The sequence below is a fragment of the Chinchilla lanigera genome, unplaced genomic scaffold, assembly GCF_000276665.1.
Source record: "Chinchilla lanigera isolate Chin_1 unplaced genomic scaffold, ChiLan1.0 scaffold00018, whole genome shotgun sequence".
Taxonomy (NCBI): domain Eukaryota; kingdom Metazoa; phylum Chordata; class Mammalia; order Rodentia; family Chinchillidae; genus Chinchilla; species Chinchilla lanigera.
This window is the reverse complement of record NW_004955419.1, coordinates 5,619,496-5,630,254: the sequence shown is the minus strand read 5'-3', so window position 1 is coordinate 5,630,254 and position 10,759 is coordinate 5,619,496. Positions and strand designations below refer to the sequence as shown.

The 10,759-nt window shown below is 38.4% G+C and overlaps 1 protein-coding gene and 1 pseudogene across 1 annotated transcript; one reads left to right on the top strand and one right to left on the bottom strand.

Annotated features, from left to right (window-relative positions):
• Positions 1-5,426: 5,426 nt before the first annotated feature.
• LOC102025125 lies at positions 5,427-6,545 on the bottom strand (annotated as a pseudogene).
• A 2,138-nt stretch (positions 6,546-8,683) lies between these two features.
• Positions 8,684-9,622, top strand: LOC106146268 (olfactory receptor 1J4-like). Its single transcript, XM_013513120.1, has one exon. It carries the CDS (start codon positions 8,684-8,686, stop codon positions 9,620-9,622), a length of 939 nt encoding a protein of 312 aa, XP_013368574.1.
• The last annotated feature ends 1,137 nt before the right edge of the window (positions 9,623-10,759 follow it).

The following is a 10,759-nucleotide window of genomic DNA, read 5'->3' as shown; positions in this document are numbered from 1 at the left end:
TATGTAATACAACAAGCATTGTTAATTTCCTACCACTTTGTTTGTAACTCTGTATTGTCTGTACTGTTCTTTTGCTATTTTGTAAAAGGTGTCTGTCTGTTAATGTTTCCTCCTTTTATTTAAAAAAAAAAAAAAGAATTGTCAGCAGATTAGTAAAGCACTTCCGTGACTGTGAGGAGTTTCCAGAGGTCAGCATGTAGACCAGCAAACTGAGAGGACTATCATTTGGGGAAATATACATATCTATCTATCTATCTATCTATCATCTATCTATCAATCTATATCTGATTCTGTTCCTTTAGGATAACCCATGTTCATGACTGGAAGGAACTAATATGTTAAAACGCAGATAGTACCCAAAGCAATCTACAGGTTTAATGCAATTCCTATCCAAACTCCAATGGAATTTTTTTTTTAATTTTAAAAATAAGAGGAAGAAAACATTAACAGACAGACAACCTTTTACAAAATAGCAAAATAGTACAAACAATACGGAGTTACAAAGTGGTAGGAAATTAACAATGCTTGTTGTATTACATATTGATATCTTCAAAGTGGTTTCTCAGGAAAACAAATAAAGATATGCAATATGCAATGGAATTTTTTACACAAATAGAAAAATTTAAAAAAGAAAGAAAAGGAAAACTAAGTCTAAAACTCACATGGAACACAAAGAATTTTGATTAGTGAAAGCAGTCATTAGAATAATAATGAAGCTGGAGGTATCATTCATAATTTCAAACATTACACAGCTACAGTACCATATGGTATGGTGGGCCAGAATTCTACTCACATAAAAATAGACTTATCGGACAATGAAACAAAATGGAGACTCCAGTGTTATAACCATAAAACTCCTAGAAGAAAGTATAAGGGCAAATAAGCTCATTGGCAATGGTCTTAGCAGTGATGTTTTGTGTATGACATTAAAAGCACACAAAGCAAAAGCAAAAATAAACAACTGGGAAGGAAACAGCCAAACACAAAGGCAACTCACAAAGGCAAAAAAATAAATAGCCAAATTAAAAAGTGGGCAAATGATCGGAACAGACATTTCTTATAAGAATACACATGAAGCAAAAAGATAACCTATCAGATGAGAATAGCCCTTTCTATATGTGGAATGGGGAGAAAACATTCAAAAATTATGCATTTGATGAGGTTATATATGGAACTAATATAACCCAATAACAACAAGCAAAGGAACGCCAAATTATTTGATTAAAAATGGACAGAGGACCTTAATATACAGAAGAAAACATACAATGGATAACAGGTACAGAAATGTGCTCAATATCACTAGTTATCAGGAACATGCAAGTTAATTAAAAATAAACAGAAAGGTAAATATATGAGATGCTAGATATATTAATTGGCTTGATTGTAGCAATCATAAGCAAGATACTATCAGACCTATATCTTGTAATCTGAGCAACTACTTTTTTTATTTTAAAAACATAACTACTTTTGAAGATAACTATATGCAATATAATAACCATTGTTAATTTCCTATTTTTTTTTTGTTTTGAAGTTCTGTATCATTGTTTTTATTGTACTTTTCTCTTTTAAAAAACACCTGTGCCTACACATTGGCCTTGGGAGTGACTTCTGTGGCCTTTCCGCCTGGATTAAAGGGACTGGGCTCAGAATACAACACCCAACAACCACTTACTATGTATCTGGGCCTGTATTCACATCACAGTGATGGGAGGAAGGGTGCAAATAAACTACATAACCTCTATCCTAGGGGTGTTTGTAGCTTTTGGGGGAAAGAAATATACCTAAGTTGTAAGCAAGTTTGTATTTGTGAATTTAACTGGTTTTTGAATTAACCTTTCATTGGGAATTTACATGGATAATGATAGGAAAAGGGTGATACTCATTATGCATTTATCATGTGTTTAGTATACATTATCTCATTTAATCTTAGAAATAATTTCATAATGGTGATGCAATTGTTTTTTCTTTTTTTATTTTAAAGAGAAAAGAATGAAAACAAAATAACAGAAACAAAGACAAAAACAAAACAACACAAAAACCATAAAAACAATACAGAATTTCAAAACAAGATGATAGGAAATCAACAATGGTTGCTGTATTACTTATTGTTGTCTTCAAAGTAGTTGCTCAGATTGTCAGACATAGGTATGCAAGATTGATCAAACAATTAAACATTAACTGTTTCTTTCATTAAACCAATAGAAATTATCTGACAATTAGCTGACAATTATCTTAGCTATATTGTATATATATATACATACTTTTTTCCTTTCCTGCTTTCTTTACTCCTTTCTCTCACCCCAGCTGTTCTTTCCTACTGAGCAGTTTCTTTCCCTTTCACAATATCTATTGTACCTTTCAGATTTTATTTACATGTTCAGGTTCTTACAGGAGGGAGACAATACAATGTTTACACATGCAGGTCTGATTTATTTCACTTATGAGTATGGCCTCTGGTTGCATTCATTTACTTATAAAAGTGTTGAGCTATATTTCTTTATAGCTGAGTAATACTCCATTGTATAAAATACATCTTTTTTATCCACTCCTCAGTTGATGGGCATTTGGGTTGTCTCCAAGATCTAGCTATGACAAATTGTGCTGCTATAAACATGGGTGCACATATATTGCTGTGGTATGATGTCTTTAAATCTTCTGGGAAAATACACAGAAGGGGAATAGCTGAGTTAAATGGGACCTCTAATTCTAGTTTTTTAAGGAATCTCCTGACTGATTTCCAAAGTGGCTGCACAAGTCTACATTGCCACCAACAGTGGAGAAGAGTTCCTTTTTCCCCACAGCCCCTCCAGCATTTGTTGTTGGTTGATTTCTTGATGGTAGCCATTCTTTCTGGGCTGAGAGGAATCTCAGTGTTGTTTTAATTTGCACCTCTCGAATGACCAATGATGTTGAACATTTTTTCATGTATTTATTTTCCATTTGCATTTCTTCACCTGAGAAGTGGGTATTCATATTAGATATCCATTTTTGGATGGGGTCTTTGAATTTGGGGAGTCTGATTTTTTTTCAGTTCTTCATATGTTCTAGATATAAGTCTTCTGTCTGAGGGATAGATGATGCAACTATTATCTGCATTTTACAACTTAAGAAACAAGACTGGAGAGATTACTTTTCTTGCTCAGAATAAAAACAAAATACTAGTTAGCAGCCCAGACCGAATTCTGAATCCTCAGCCCAAAAGCTCCATCTTCCTCTTCTGTAATCTCTTAGAAAAGGCATTTCTCTATGCCTTGTAGTCTCTCCTCAGAGAGAGGAAACCTGTATCATGTGAAGTGAAGGCTGGATTTTGTACTCATGCTTGTGAGCATAAATGGTGTAGAAGTTTACAGAAACCAGACTTTCTCTCTCTGGCTCACGATGTGCTGTCAGGAGAGGCTGACCAAGTTCATCAGCTGTATCAGCCTTGGAGGATGACTTAGCCACTTTTGCTTCCCACGTAGAAATATGAACAGACAAAGAGGAGTCCAGGGTGTCTGCTATAATTTGGATCTTAAATATCCCCAAAGGCCCATGTGTTAATCACCAGGTGGTGGTACTGGGAGGTGAGACCTAGTGGGAAGTCATTCAGTCACTTGGGGATGTATCCTGGAAGGGGATAGTAGGATCCAGACTCCTTTTTCTCTTTCTCTTTTGCTTCGTGGTGATTAAATGAGCAGGTTTTGCTCTGCCATGGGCTCTCACCTGAATGTACTACCTCACCACAGGCCCAAAAGCAATGAGCTGAAATAATAGGTAACTAATAATGGACAGAAATCTCCAAAACTGTGACACAATAAACTTTTGTCTTTATACCTTTGTTATTGCACAGGGTTTTTTTTTTTTTTTTGGTGTGTGTGTGTGTGGTGACAGAAAGCTGACTACCAGTGTCCCTGATGACTAGGGCACACTCTCAGGTGACTTCGGCAGCTCAGTCCCTCCTGAGTCCTGTCTGTATGGACTCCTCCCCAAGGTCTGGTAAGAACTGGAGTCAATTAGGACACTTGCATTTTTTCTATAACCAAGAGCTTAGGGACTTGTCTGTATCTGTTCTGTGGAATGTAGAATGATATCCTACTTATTGCTCTAGAGCTCAAAGACAGACATAAAAAGGTTAGAGTGTTGTCAGATCACAGAAGTTCACCTGCTATTTTTGTTGTTGTTTTTCCTGGTGTCCTCAACTGAAGCTTAGGACTCAGAAAACTGTTTGCATTAACACATGTCTGAGCACAACAAGAACTGGCAGAGATTACAGGGAACTAGAAACTCTGGGTGGGCAAGGTATGCCTCTGGCAGGGGGTCTGCCTCTGTTTGTGCATACATTCCTTATGCGTTCTGTGTAATGTTTCTTTGCTTTGGCAAGGTAGATATACATGCCTTTTCTTTGTGAGTTTTTTCTGGTGTGTGTGTGTGTGTGTGCGTGTGTGTGTATGATATGTAATTGGTTCCCAGCCTTTTCCATTCTAGACCCAGAACATACAACCCTACGTAGACTCGTGTTAAACAAGAGCAGGCCATTAATGTGTGCATTTTGAAATCTCCTAATCAATCCTGTTGATCTCAAAATATTTTCCACACGTTCCTTTATAACGCTCACATTTTCCTTTATGAATCGATATCTTGGTTAAGCAGATGGGATTGCAGAATCTGAGGAAGACAGATACATTCAGCAATGTGGAGCATACATTTTTCCATTTGCTCATGACAGCAACAGGAAGGAGGTTTTACAACCTCTACTTAGTGTGTGGTCTTGCATGTTTTCTGAGGGAAAAGTGTGTATTATTACATGTGTTTGAGACTTGTAGTGTGTGTGTACTTGTTCTTTGTTTTATTTGTGGGTGATGTTTATACGCTAGAGGCTCTGAATGAAAGAGGTTCCAGTAGTTTACTGACTGACCTATGCTGAGTACAGATCAGAGGGGTTGGGAACCTTATTCTGCAGTGGAGGAGTGTGTGTGTGTTTGTGCGTGCATGCACACATATAGTATTTATTGCTGGATTGGGAAGAAGCATGTACGTGTACTTTGTATGTTTTTATACAATTTTTGTGTGACATATGTGACTTTGTGTTTTTACTAAGTATGTGTGTTTGCTGTGGATTTATTTCTTTACTTTGAAAGAAAAGTTTTACCAATGTGTTAATATTTAAAAGGCAGACAGATGCACTGTACAGGCTATAAAGTAATAAAGGAGTCTTATACAATTAAAACATTACACAGACATATGGGATTTATTGAATAACTACTAGATCCGGAAAAGAAATTAAATCTGAAAGACTAAATCTGGTATTAGCACCTACAGTATCTCTGAAAATAAAACTTTTAACTGCTTCATTTTTTCCTAATATATTTCTAATATATTTCTTAACTTTCTCTCAAGTACAGTGCTCTCAAACCTCGAAAAGAATGAAGGCCATCAGAAACCCAGAACTAAGAATATGCCTGTGTCTTCATAAATGGTAATTTCAGTACTCAAACTCCTCTCTCAGTGGGGTCTGTTAGGAAGCTTTGGGGAACATACGTCTTTTTGTTCTGCTCGTGAATGCACTTGGATTTCTTCAGAACCTTCTCATAATGGGTTTCCATGCATAAGAAGATGGTATAAGCTATTAAACAAGCCAAACAGCCTTGGAGATAGGATTGGCCCCGAGTGTCTCTGCTTCAGCCTAAAGGTTATTTAGAGTTCTCTGATTCTTCAAACTGCAGCCTGTCAGGCAGCTTCTCAGGCTCCGCAGGGAACTTGGTTTGGAACCAGCAGCGCGTGCCACTGCTGTAGTCACCCTGAATAAACACCTTCCCGACACCAGCGCCCGCTGGATCCCACGGCGAGGCCGGACCCGCCCGCTGCGAGCTCTGAGAGCGAGGCAGCAGGGGTCAGATCCCCTTCTGGACCAGAGACCCCGGCCCGCCAGCCCCTCGAGCCCGCCCACTGCCCGAGGAAGCTCACAGTCTTCCCCCTGCCCACGCAGCTGCAGCGGCTGTCAGCCACCGCCCCGACCCAGGCCCCGTCCCCCACCCCACCGCGCACCCATCCGCACCCCCTTTCCGGTCCGGCCTGGGAAACCCCTGATGTGAACCGATGTACAATGTATGAGTTTAAACCTCTGATATGTGATTTTTATATTCCTGATTGTGTTATGTTTGTGTTAAGATTCTGTAAGTGTTTTTGTGTGTCTGTGTAAGTTATCTGTGTTTTATGTATCAAGTCTTGTGCACTTTTTGTGAGTTTTGGTTTACGACTTTGTGGATAACTGAGTCCTATAACCGCTCTTAGGATCCGCGTCAGTTACAAACGGTAAAAAGTCATAAATCAGCATTTAAGTGTGTTTATGTGTAGGGGTGTGTTTCATTTCTGGGTTTTAGGGACTCATAATTGGCCTTTATATGACCTCAGGTGTTTGCTTAAGGGTCTTCCAACAGTTATTTTCCCACACTGAGCAGGCAGGTTCGCACGTGCTTTTATCACCGTGCAGCTCATCTCTGAGGGGTAACAGCTCAGTTTCTGTATTGTCATACGTGGGGCCAGTCCTCAATCTGGCCCTTGCACATTTTTGTGACCCTGGGAAGTGACTTAGCTCTCTGAGATTCAGCTTCCTCACTAGGAAAGGAAGCTTAACTAGTCCTACCGTTTTATGTTTGCAATATTGGAGACAGAATCCAGGGCCGTCTCACTAAATTACCCCAACTCTTTTTTAAACTTTTAATTTTGAGACAGGATATCGCTAAGTCGCTGAACTGTCCAGGCAGGGCTCGAACTTGCGGTACTCCTTCCTCACCCTCCTAGAGTGCTGGGACTACAGGCATGTACCACCAGCCCCCGGTAGTGCTACTTTGTAATACTATTTTGACCAATAAGTGAACCAGTATATACGAATTATCCAGTACCAGGGATACGTGGTGATCAGTAAAAAGTAGGTAGTTTGGTTGTCTTTCCCAAAATCTAATGTTTGTGTTATGGAGGCTCCTTATTTCAACATTGTCTCAGGAAGAACAGATAGAAGTCAGAGAAAACTGCCCTCTCCAAAGGTTTCCTTTCACACCTCAGTACTACAACTGACCTTTTCATGACTCCAAGGTCCATCTGTTTTTCTGTGAGATCCCGGTTCCTCCTTGGTTCTCACCCTCTGGCATTTTCTGGTTTCCTGGAGAGAACTGACATGTCAGTGAGAAGCCAGGACACCACATCAGCATTCTGCCACTACCTTCCTTGGTGGCCATGGACTGAGATAACCCACATCTTTGTGAAAGTCCCTGAGAACAACTTATTGTCATGCTCCTTTACATGATATTCCTTCTTTCAGTTATGTGTTTAGTAATCCTAACCTCCAACTTAACTTCCTAGGCAAAGAAGTATTGAATCTAGAATTTACTATCAATCAGCTGAGTGACCTTGAGTGGATCATTTGTGGCTGGATGTTTCATATCTATGAAATGAATATTATATTTATCTTGTGCACCATAAGGTCTCAGAATATATATTTATTTTTTTGAAAGAAGTTTAAGTACAGTATATGAAAGTCTTGGAAATGCATGATGTGAGTAGTAAATTTTTCTAAGCAAGGAGTTAAGGACATTTGGACAACGGTGGTGGACATAATACAGTGTCTTTGGATATTCTGATGACTCAGAAGTGTGATTCTTTTTTTGTTGTTGTTTTTCTTCTGGTACCGGAAATCGAACTCACGTACTTGAGCTTGCCAGGCAGGCACTTTGCCGCTGAGCTAAATCCCCAGCCCCAGAAATGCGATTCTTGTTAGGAGTGTTTAAGAGCATGGATTCTGTCAGACAGATATATATCAGGATTCTACTTATTATATACTAAGTTGTATATTTAAATACTCTATGATTTTACTTTTTTCATTGTTAAATGAGTATAATACCTATTTATGAAGGTGATGCGGAGGATTTCATCAGAAAGTACACATCTGGCACTGTTATTAATTTAGTTTGGAAACTTGGCATGGACCTTTTTAGTTGCATAATTTTAAGTGTCTGAGAATAGGCAGGATCTAGCCAATGGCACTATTACCTGAACAAAGCTTTGGTGACTAAGCCTTAGTAGTTTTGTTCTAATTTAGGCAGTTTAACATTACTTTTAAAGGAGATAACTGGTAACCATCATTTCATTTTCTGTTTTTATGTATTTGATATTTTAGGCACCACAAGTAAGCAAGATTACACCATATTTTTTATGTCCCACTAAAAGAAGCTAGGTTATGCCACAGAAAACAAAGTGAATACATAATACTCAGCAGTTTAAAAATGAATGATACCCATTTCCTGGTGCCTAGTTCATATTTCAGAGTAAATTACTGAGATCTGAATTTGGCTTGTTATAAAGATATAAACTCCTTCTATGCAGAAACTTTGCACTTCTTGTTCACTGCTATGTATGTAAGTACTCAGAACAGGGGTGTAGTGACTGGGGATAAGCCTGCTGCTAAATAAATACACAGTAACTAAAGAATTAGTGACCTTTTGTTTCTTTGAAAAGACTTGTTTAATGTGAGGGTTTGATGGATCATTGGAGCTAGAATGGGAAGATTTATGATTCATGCAACAAATGTGAGAAATAAACAGAAGTAAAGCTGAGAATTTTCACACTAGAAGGGAAATTGCTATAATGTTATGGCTATGTTCACTGTCATCTTTCACCTTCCTCAATCCCCAACAGACAGCAGAGCAGTATGAAAAGGGAGAACCAGAGCAGCGTGTCCGAGTTCCTCCTCCTGGGGCTCCCCATCCGGCCAGACCAGCAGGCTGTGGTCTTCGCCCTCTTCCTGCTCATGTACCTGACCACGGTGCTGGGGAACCTGCTCATCATCCTGCTCATCAGGCTGGACCCTCGCCTCCACACCCCCATGTACTTCTTCCTCAGCCACTTGGCCTTCTCTGACATTTCCCTTTCCTCTATCACAGTTCCAAAACTGCTGGTGAATATTCAGGCTCAGCAGCAATCCATCTCCTATGAGGAGTGCATTTCTCAGATGTATTTTTTTGTTCTTTTTGGCTGTCTTGACAATTTCCTCCTTGCGGTGATGGCCTATGACAGGTATGTGGCTATCTGTCATCCACTGCACTATGTTACTGTCATGCGAGAGAAGCTGTGTGCCTTGTTAGTAGCAGGGTCCTGGTTTTTCTGTTGTGTCCATGCCCTGTTGCACACCCTCCTCTTGGTCCAACTGTCCTTCTGTGCTGAAAATATTATCCCCAACTTCTTCTGTGACCTCACTGCTCTCCTGAAGCTGAGCTGCTCAGACATCTCCCTCAATGAGCTGGTCATCTTCACCGAGGGAGGTATGCTTTTCGTCTTTCCTTTAAGTAGTATTCTGGGCTCTTATATCCGTATAGGGACCACTGTCCTGAGGGTTCCCTCCACTAAGACAGTCTATAAAACCTTTTCTACTTGTGGTTCCCATCTGTTTGTGGTATCGTTATACTATGGGACACTTGCAGGTGTTTACTTTTTCTCTTTCTCACAGAACTCCAGTGACAGGGACATAATTGCTTCTGTTATTTATACAGTAGTTACGCCCATGCTAAATCCCTTCATCTATAGCCTGAGGAACAAAGATATGAAACAGGCCCTAGAAATGTTTGTTTACAAGGCCAATTTCTATAAGTGACACTTGTTTCATTTATTTCATTCATGAGTTCTCTGAAGTCCATTTCCTAAAATTATCATATAGTTGGCAACTCCATACAGTTTTAAAGTAATATGTGTTCCGTTTTATATGTTCAGTGCTCTTAATGTCAGGTAGATCAAATTTGTTACATGGCTTGTTATATCTTTTCTCATCTTAATTAATTTTTCTTGTTTATCATCTATTGTAAGACATGTAAAATTTTAGACAAAACACATCAAACCATTGCAGTTGTGGATTTGTTCTTTTCTCTTTTTAGATAGGTCACGTTTTGCTTATGTATTTTTAAAACTTTGTAATAGAGGACACAGAAATTCTGCATGATAATTTAATTCTAGGGGGAGGATGTTCTGATGCAGTGGTGTGCTGAGGTGAACTGAAGTTCACTATGATTATCCCTTCCCAGCTCCATAGTTATGACAATTGTGTTGCTGCTTTGAAATCAGTCATCCTGGGGATAATTACACCGTGAAAGTGTCAAATCCTACAGACATTCATTATTTATTTGGCAGCACACCACTGCATTTAGAATTAGAGGATAATTCACTTAATTTTTATTGATGGCTTCTACCTTATTATCTCATCTACTTTCGGTATGAGCATGGATATAGCAGTTATTTTAGGATGAGTGATTACACGTTTCTTTTCCATCATTTTACTTAAAGTTTTCTATGTCCTTATCTACTGAAATGTTCATTGTAAACAATATAAAATTGAGTTTTTATCTTCTCATGTACATTACTGGTTTCCTGGGAAACTTGGTGTACTGTATTTTTATTCAATGTAATCATGATAAATTTGAGTTTATATTTTCCTTTTCACTTTCTATCTTTTATTAGTATATGTTTGTCATACATAATGGTTACATTTTTGTGTGGAGTTGGTACATGTACATATCACATATTAATTCTTTTTTTTATTTTAACAATAAAAGGAGGAAAACATTAACAGACAGACAACCTTTTACAAAATAGCAAAACAACAGTACAGACAATACAGAGTTACAAAGTGGTAGGAAATTAACAATGCTTGTTGTATTACATACTGATATCTTCAAAGTAGTTTCTCATGAAAACAGATAGAGACATGCAATATTGATCAATCAAGGACTCATTGACA

Bases quoted from the DNA above. Each gene is read 5' to 3' on its own strand.
- LOC106146268 (XM_013513120.1), top strand. From the start codon at position 8,684: ATGAAAAGGGAGAACCAGAGCAGCGTGTCCGAGTTCCTCCTCCTGGGG.